This window comes from Lathyrus oleraceus, chromosome 5, assembly GCF_024323335.1.
Source record: "Lathyrus oleraceus cultivar Zhongwan6 chromosome 5, CAAS_Psat_ZW6_1.0, whole genome shotgun sequence".
NCBI lineage: Eukaryota > Viridiplantae > Streptophyta > Magnoliopsida > Fabales > Fabaceae > Lathyrus > Lathyrus oleraceus.
The window spans coordinates 405,562,107-405,572,375 of record NC_066583.1 but is presented as its reverse complement, the minus strand read 5'-3'; the positions used below and the strand labels follow the sequence as shown (position 1 = coordinate 405,572,375).

Sequence of the window (10,269 nt, the reverse complement as noted above, 5' to 3'; positions counted from 1 at the left end):
AAGTTAGTCGTGCGTAGTTACAATAATATCTCACTCTTTTACCTTTTCTTGCTTTTATTAGATTTATATTTATCTTCTTAATGGTTTAAATTTTTCGAATTTACGATAATTATATTAGTCATAAAAATAATTTATTGAAAATAATGAAAGTTTAAGGTTAACATCACTTAAATGGGTCTCAAATATTTAAAAGATTAGTTTTTACATTTGGACGTGGAGATACTTTCATTTACCAAAAGAATAAAGAATAATACAATAGAGAACCTTTCAAGCACTTTCATTCCTTGTTTTATCCCTTTGTTCTTTTGTGAGATTCTTGCCTTGAACCTAAGAAAACATTTCATTCCTTACTTGTCATTCAATTTGTGGAGATTGGGAAAAGAAATAGTAGGCAGCACATAAAACAAAACAAAAAACAATTGATTTATACAAGTGTATAAAATAATAGTCTTCCTACAAAGTTATACTATTTCTTAAGAAAAAGTGGAAATCCAATATAAACAACTACAAAACATAAGAAAAAAGAGTATGTTTTAAATCTATATACTAATAATCTATCATGTATATTATGTTGCAAGTCTTGTGCCTATCTATTCGCTTTTGAGTCACATAAACCCAACTAAATATCAAAATATAAAATTCTGATTCATTCATGTTGGATATAGTATTTTTCCAAAATGGCAATTGCACAAAGACTGAAGCAAATTTGTGCAAAAGTATTTGAAGTGGCAATTCCAGCAGAGGCAGAAGAAGGGTTTGTTGGGACAGGCACGTAACCAAAAACATTTGCACCACTTGTGTTTGTTATGTTTAACACTGATGAACTTGTGCTGCAATTTAAATTAGACAGCAAATATTAGATTTTTATAGTAGTTTATAGAGACTAAAAAGTGGATGAAAAGAGAAAAGAAAAATAAATAAGAATATAAGTGGTTAAAGATAGGGGTGGCAAAATGGATGGATTGGATAGATTGGATCGTTAATGGATGGATCAAAACAATTCATTATCCATTAACAATCCACTAATTTTTTTTTAAAAATATCCAATCCAATCCATCCATTAAAAATAAAAATCCATCCATTATCATATTTTTAGTGGATGGATATCCATCCATCCATTCTTTTTTTCTTTAAAAATTTTTTTTAAAATTTTTTTTTTAAAAGTTTTTTACTTTTTTTAATAAAACAATATCAATTTTTTTTTTGAGAAAAAATATTTTTTTTCAAAATTTTTTTTTTTTGTATTTTTGAAAAAAATAATTTAAATTCTTTTTTTTTTATTTTCGATTTTTTTATATTCGTAAAAAAAATCAAAAATAAAATCAAATTTTGGTATTTTTCAAAAAAAATAATTTTTAAATTTTTGGAAAATATCATTTTTTGTATTTTCAAAAAAGAAATTATTTTTTTCAAAAAAAAAATTTATTTTTTATTTTTCAAAAAAAATGATTTTTTTTCGAAAAAAATAATTTATTTTTTGTTTTTCAATTTATTTTTTAATATTTGAAAAAAATTATTTTTTTAAAATTAGATAAAAAAATTTATTGGATCATTAAAATGTGTTGGATGGATTGGATCAATCCATGCTTATAAATGGATGGATTTGATCAATCCATTAACTTAATTTTTTATGTAGTGGATGAATTTGATGGATTTTTTTATAGATGGATGGATTTTATGTTAATGGATCCAATTGTCACCCCTAATTAAAAATGGTCACCTAGTGGATGGATATTGACAAGTCCCAACACCTGAAAACAAATATTAATAAATCAATAAAAGCTTCTAAATAAAGTTTTATATATCTATTCTATTCTATTCTGGAATTAGATATCCATTTTACCATATCAAAATTCTATTCTATTATTTTATGAAACATTTATGATTTTCTAACGGAATAGTTATAAAAGTATAATTCAATAAAATGACATGACAAAATGAATTGTGATAAAGAGGAGTACACATTTGATAAGAACAAGACATATAGAAGGTTAGATACAGCCTCCAATAAAGTAGAAAAAAGCTTGACTTCTCCATCACTCAATGACACTTTTTCAATTTCTCTCTATATATCCTCAAAGCACTTTCAAAGTCTATTCAAAGATTCAGTACAGTACAATCTTTATTTTATTCTATCTTGTCTATGTAGATTGTAACCAAAGACTCCTCCTCAACGATACAAAACTAATAGTTAATTTTCTTGGGAAAATTTTTCACTAGAGAGTAATATTGAATATTGTGGAATTTTTTTTTCTAAAGCACCATATATTCACCTAAAATCTTAAGGTGATAGGTGAATGAATCTCTCACTTATAAATGATCAAGTCTCCACATTATCAACCAATATGGTCTCCACATTATCAATCAATGTGAGACTATTATCTCCACTACTCACACTTGACACATTCTCATCAAATTTGTCTAAAAAAAATAAAGGTAGAACTGATATAATAATTATAAAGTACTCGGACCATAAATACAAAACCTACAAAAACACATAAATATTGGTAATATTTTCAAAAATAAATAAATTTATCATAGTCACAAACGTTGCCGTTGGTTTTTGACACAAATATTGATATAAGACATATTTTTTCAGAGATGTCGGTGTTACATAATATATTAGATAATTAGATAATGCAGATCTAAAAGTCAGATCATCTTATAGTTATGGTCCGTTTTGCTACCACTGACTCTAATTTTAGATTTTTTTTACCTTACTTGTATATGTAAGTAAATTTAAAGCCTTAATCACAACATTAAGAATCAAATTACCAGAAAACTTACTTGGATTTGTGTTAGTGATAACCGCATTTCCACCAAAATTGCAACTATTTGGAACAGGATTCCTTTGATAGTACTTATTGAAAGCAAAAGAAGCATGATCATGAACAGAATTAGGGTTATAACAGCTTCCACCAGATTGAATCGCAGAACAATCAGCACCACCGTATCCACAAGCATAATCCAATGCAACTTGTAAAGCTCTTTGTGAAGAACTTGGACTTGCAATGCACCAACTTGAACCTGAAGAAACTGGTGAATTTGATGTTGATGTTGATGTTGATGGTGAATATGTATCTGGATTTGAATTAGGGTTTAGAATTGGAGATGTTTGAACTACATTTGGAATTGTTGTGATTGGAGTTGTAATATCACTGTAAACTTTATTAAAGAAAAAAAAAAGTGAAATAGGTTAGTTTTGTCTTCTTTCAATGATGAATCTAGTGCTTAAAAGAGAAACATTGAATATATGCAAAAGATAAAGAAAGATTAAAAAGACAGAGAAAATTACCAGAAGAAAGGAAATGAGTGAGTAGAAGAAATAGTATATAATAGTTAATACTCTTTTCCATCTTCAGTGTTTATTGTTCAATGAGGTTCCCAAGTTATAGTAGTTTTTGTTTTGAAGAAGCTAGAGAGAAATGAGGATATCATAAACTAGAGATGGTGATTGAGTTATGTTAGGAAAAAAAGGTGTTTTGTGTGCTATGAAAATATATATATATATATATATATATATATATATATATATATATATATATATATATATATATATATATATATATATATATTGTGGAGTTTGAGAGAGAAAGATTTGACAAGGTAGAGATTGGAGTGAAGGAGGGTGCAAGAGAAGAAAAGGGAGGGAAGAGAGTTGAAAACAAAGTAAAAGTAGTAATTGTTTGGAATTTAAATTGAGTGTGTAGGGTTTAGTTAGTCATCATTGTAATGATGATACTTATGTGTTAATTGCCTTTCTCTTTTTTATGCTTTCCATTTTTACTATTTTATATAGGGGTGCGGTCATGTCCATAAATTTTTTTTAAAAAAATATATTAAAAAATACGGATTTAAAATGTTGATCTATCTAAAAAAAAAAAAAAATTAATATAAAATAGATATACTATGTGGTCTCAAATATGTTTTTCCACATAGAATTTGTAATTATTAATCTCTTGGCCTTTATTTTTCGTAGTATGTATTATTCACAGCAATAAAAACTTCACTGAATTATGGTTATTTGAACATATAAAGTTTGATGGCAAGGGAAAATATTGTGATTTCATTAATTGGTAAAGTTATTTGGTGTACAATCTTTTTCAAATTTTGCACTAAGTTATTCTATTCCATGTTGTTGTGAAAAACGGTGGCCATAAGAATGAAGCTCAACTCATGGAATAATATTTATCAAATGGTCCTGCTTACAATCAAAATATTGTATAACAAGTCATTCAATTCACATTGCTTTTTAACTTTATGGACAATTAGGAATCAATTTTTACCACCCCTACCATAATTATTTGAAAATCCAATTTATTTAAGTAATTGTGGCACGAGTTTTGTTATTTTGACATAAAAATATCACATCATATTTCACAATATATTAACATAGTATATATATATATATATATATATATATATATATATATATATATATATATATATATATATATATATATATATATATATATATATATATATATATATATATAATATATATATATATATATATATATATATATATATATATATATATATATATATATATATATATATATAGATTAATTATTATAATTATTATACACTGTCAGTGTAAAAAGTTTTACACTGTCGGTTTATCACGATCATCCGTTTGTATTACTTTATAGAATTTCAAAATAAAAGTCAAACTTCTTTTAATATTCAACGTCTATAATTAACTGAATGTGTAAAATCCTTTTACACTATCAGTATATTTCAATTAATCGCACATATATATATATATATATATATATATATATATATATATATATATATATATATATATATATATATATATATAAGCAACTTTTTTTTTAATAATGATAAATGGTTGAATAAAAAAGAAAAAAAGACACAGAATATAAATTATAATTCATTAAAAAATAACAAAGTTAATAGTTGACCATGTTCAATTCATTTATTTTAAAAAAAGAAATTAAAAGTACATATAGAAAGTGAATCACACCAAATATCATAATCAATAAAAGAATTGTATTTGCTAATCTATTTGCATGTGAATTCTCTCTTTAAAAATGAACAAAAAAGCCTCTAGCAAAAAAGTCTTTAGGATTTGGCCACCAAACATAACTATCTTCCAGCTCCTTGTCATGTTGAAGTCCTTACATAATGCACAAAAGGTGTTCGATGGCATAGCCTACTGAAGCAAAAAACAATCTAGCATTCACCTCCATATCCCAAATTCGGGAACCATCATTCCACATGCTAAAACCAGACGACTTTGACCTATCACGTTGCATACACATAAAAAACACATGAAAAATATTAAGCACGGATTGGGACCCTAACCGATTATCTCTCCATAAATCAATGGAATGACGATATCCCAACTTACAAGAAATGCAATCCCCAAACCAATTAGGTTCCTCCAAATAAGCCCTACCAAGATGCCTAAAATCTCTTTATTAGATTGAGTCCTTACTCGAATTAGCTAACCGATAATTATCTAAATTTTCTCCTTAATCTCTCCATATCTAAAGGACAAGAGGTCAAACCACACATTCTTAGGATCATTTAAAATTCTCCAACATCATTTATTAAATAAGGCTACTTAGATCCTCTCACAATTTCTAATTACTAACCCTCTATTGGCCTTTGACTTGCAAACCTGAGCCCAACTAACCCAATTAATTCTCCTCTTACCTTCCGTCCCTCTTCATAAAAAGGCACGTTGAATCTTCTCAATTTCGAGTCTGACAATCATGGGAGCTTTATACAAGGAAGAAAAGGAATAACATAATTGCATTTAACATCACGCTCAAGAGAACTGCACGAGCCTCATTAGAAAGCAACCTTCCATTCTAAATTGACAAGCGAGAACACATCTTCGACAACAATGGAACCCAAGTTTCCTTCGTACCGGATTAGCACCAACAAGGATACTAAGGAACATAAACAGTATGTTACTAATTCCACAAGAAAAGATGAAGCAGCAAGCAAGAAACTATAATTCAAATTAACTCCAAAAAATTTGATTTTAAAAAGTTAACACATAAATTGGATGTCAAGTTAAATCCATGCAACATCGCTTTAATGCTCCAAAGACTGTACCACCAACCCTCCCCCAACAAAACGTTATCGTATGCAAATTGAAGAAAATCAAAAGAAACCAGATGTGAGACTCTGAAAGGAATGAACTCACCTAATTAAACTACATTTCACATCAATCCTGTGAGACCTTCGATAGTAACAATGAACAAAAAATGAGACAAAGGTTCCTCTTTGTGCAAGCCCTTCGAGTTTGAAAATACTTAGTAAGACTTTCGTTCACTAGGATTGATAAAGAACTTGAGAAATCGTACAAATGCATCCAATTCATCCACCTAAGTCCAGAAACCCATTCTTCTCAAGACATGGTGAAGGTAATCCCAAGAGACAGAGACATACGCTTATTAGGAAAACATGGGTGTAGTTGTTATTGTTGAGTTTTAATATTTCTAACAACAATGACAACGACAACGACAATTTAAGAAAATAATTTTAGAAATTACAAGAGAAGATACATTAAAGAACCTACTTTGAGAAACATCTCTTCTCTTGAATCCATCTCAGGATATTGGTGTTGTACTATATTCAATACTTTTCATTATCAGTGTATGTTTTTATCATCAATGGTGTTTGCGTTAAGCACTCTGCACTCTGTGTTTCAAGATAAATGATTGTGGTATTTATGTTCTAGTATATTTGTTGGTGTGTATTTGATGTAGATTGTTGATGTTTCATGTGAATTCATAAGTTGATAATGTCTTGATCATTATTATTTTATAAATAAACGACAAGATTCATTGATAATGTAAACACATACATTTTCAATTAATAATATTTAAAAACCTATATTGGTTACACTAGAGTGGCATATATTAAAATTAAACTAAAATATATTTATAATCTATTAAACGTTTAAAACTTATTATCATGTCATCATCATTAACACCGCATTATCAAAATAACTCAATGTTTATAAAATAATAATAATAATAATAATAATAATAATAATAATAATAATAATAATATAATATGTCGTTACAAATCTCTATTTCATATACACCATTCCACTTACCCTTTCCTCTCAACCATTTATGTTCCTATTTTTTTTCAATTGTAGCATAATCAATCATCATTCTATTTGTATTTTCTGCTCTCTATTTTTTTAATTGCAACATAATCTAATTTTTTTTACCCCATACCCCATCATCATTCCCCTATCCCTACATTATAATTTTTTAGATCAAAATGCACTCATATAAATAAGTTATATTTATGAAATTTCTATTTTTACTTCATTTTTGCTTCAAGTCTTTTGTTAGCACACATTTCATCGTCTTTTGCATGTCATTCACCGCATATTGCTTGCATTTTGCATCAACATTTTTGTTAATGTGAAATCTACATAGCAAATTAATCGACTTAGGAAACACAATTTCAATTGCTTTCATCAAAGCAAAATCTCTATCTGTCAAAATCACTTGTGGACACAAATCTTTCTTCACAAATAATTGTTTAAGTTTATCCAACATCCAACAAAAAAAATTGTCTGCTCAAACTCCATATACGCAAATGCGACAATAAGAGTCTACTTGGTTGATGTCATGCCAACAATTTCAAACAGAGATTGTCTATATTTCTTTGTCTAGTAGGTGTTGTCCACAACTAATACAATAGGAAAAATATTCAATAACTTAACTGAATCTGGATGGACCCAAAATATATCTTTCACAACTTCCGAGTCATCTATTTTTCTACTCCAATAAACATAGTTTATGTCCTCAATAAGCTTAAACAAATATTGTATCTCACTTCTAAGACTTCTTATCTCTTTTTCTATCATACCATTATGCTTGTATATTTGTGTGATCCGAGTGACATTCTCTGAATCTCGATATTGCAAGGAAATCAATGTGTGTCTAGGTGGAACATGTATTTTTGTCAAATCAACAACATGCTGCTTCTCATCTGTGGTTAACCTACCAACAAAGGAATGACATTCTAATCTATCAGGTAAACCATGGTTATGAACTCTACATTTTACATCAACCTTCCAGACAGATCCATCTTTCAGTCGACCTGATTTTAAATGGACATCGACATTTTTTTGTCACACTTTGGGTTCCACTACCAGTATTCTTGTATTTCTCACCTTTATCACAACCAAATATTAATTTGTTACTTCTCTCCCTCTTGCCTATTTCAGTATCTGAACGAGTGATAATAATAATTATTTTATTTCGGATTCCAACCTCTTTAATCCACCTTATGACCTCTTCTCATGTACTAAACATTTGAGTAGTTGAAAAAGTAATTTTCATACATGGATTAATAAAAAATTATCAAAAAAACAAAATCAACAACACAAACCGAAAATCTTCATAAAAGAGTTCCGATACATATGAGTGTGTTAACCGAAACACATTTGTTAAGTGTTCTGGAACGGTATATTTTATACTCTAAACCGAAACTCTTCTAGACAGTGTTCCGGAACATGTTTTACGATAAATCAAATGCCTTTAACAAAGTGTTATGGTAATGAAAGGATATATATCGGGAGTCTTTTTCAAATTGTTTCAATACGAGTCTGAGTATAATTTTTGAAATTCTCAAATAAATAATTAAAAATGAAATGATAAATTGATTGAAAATAAATAAGAACAAATTAACATTTTTAATAAAATATAAGGATAAGGATATAGATATAGCTGTAGTAATAAGAATAAAAAATTTCATAATCTATTAATCGTTTCATATGTACGATTGCTCCAAGTATTGTCCATTAAAATAGGTTACTCCTTCAAAGCATGCCGCTAAATTGCTTACAATAAGTGTCCAATTCATTTTATTGGATATGAAACATCAAAACCCTCACGAGGTACAAATGAAAAGTATATATATATATATATATATATATATATATATATATATATATATATATATATATATATATATATATATATATATATATATATATATATATATATATATATATATATATATATATATATATATATATATATATATAATATATATATATATATATATATATATATATATATATATATATATATATATATTACTATTCACTGTCAGTGTAAAAAGTTTTACACCGTCGGTTCATCACCATCACCCGATTTTTAAAATAAAAGTCAAATTTCTTTTAATATCCAACGTTTATAATTAAATGATGGTGTAAAATTCTTTTACACTGACAATATATTTCAATTAATATCTCTCTCTCTCTCTCTCTCTATATATATATATATATATATAATTCATATTTTATTGCTTTAATTATCTAAATCTAATAGACGTTATTATTTATATATTATTCAAAATGAAGAAAATATGAATGTTTTAATTTTATTGACTTTTTAATAAATATATTATTTTGGTAATCTTTAAATATGTAGCGCTTCTTAAATTCCATAAAGTAACAATGTGTTTTCTACTAATGACGATTCTATTCAATAAGAATTGTACTCTATATAGTTTAAAGAAATTCTCACCATTTAATTTGTTTATGATCTTATCTAAAAAAAATAATGTTTTGTTATTTTATCTTTTGATTCTATATTTTCTTGATTCATTTTAAAATTAAGTATTTCACTTTCGATGTTTTATTATAACCCTTTTTAAATAAATGTTTTTCTATCTTGCACTGCCTTACATGTATTAAATATCAATAGTCCTCGTTATTACAGTCTAGTTTGGTTGTGAGGACAATTTTATAAAGAATTCTATATTTAAACCCAGGTTACCACACTTCCCCTTTCAACAAATGTTTCATTAAGTACTAGTGTTGGCTATTAGATTAATAACAAATAAGTAAATAAGCCTCAATAACATTATATAAAATTAAATCCATAAAATAAATCTATAAAATTCAATGATATATAAATATTTCATATTATATCATAAATTTATTGAGAATGTAGGTAGTATGAGTAGTGTGAGTAATACTCTCACATTGGTTGGAAATATGGAGACTTGAGCATTTATAAGTGAGAGAATTCACTCACCTATCACCTTAAGGTTTTGGATGAATGTGTGGTGTGTCTCTCACAAAGGTGGTTTTGAGTGAATATGTGATGTGTCTCTCACAAAAGTGTTGCTCTAAAAAAAACGAAGCTTCATCATGTTTAATGTTCCCTAGTGAAAAACTCACCCAACAAATAGTATCAAAGTCTAGTTCGAGAAAGAGATCAACTTACTTGTATCGAAAGTCAACGGTGCCAC

At 27.2% G+C, this 10,269-nt stretch overlaps 1 protein-coding gene across 1 annotated transcript; it reads right to left on the bottom strand.

Moving 5' to 3' along the window:
- Window positions 1–321: 321 nt before the first annotated feature.
- On the bottom strand, window positions 322–3,484 carry LOC127085129 (PLASMODESMATA CALLOSE-BINDING PROTEIN 1). The gene is made up of 4 exons (XM_051025703.1): window positions 3,296–3,484; window positions 2,788–3,165; window positions 1,721–1,751; window positions 322–830 (listed from the first exon to the last, which is right to left on the bottom strand). Exons 1-4 carry the CDS (start codon window positions 3,354–3,356, stop codon window positions 647–649), a joined length of 654 nt encoding a protein of 217 aa, XP_050881660.1. The 5' UTR covers window positions 3,357–3,484; the 3' UTR covers window positions 322–646.
- Between the last annotated feature and the right edge of the window lie 6,785 nt (window positions 3,485–10,269).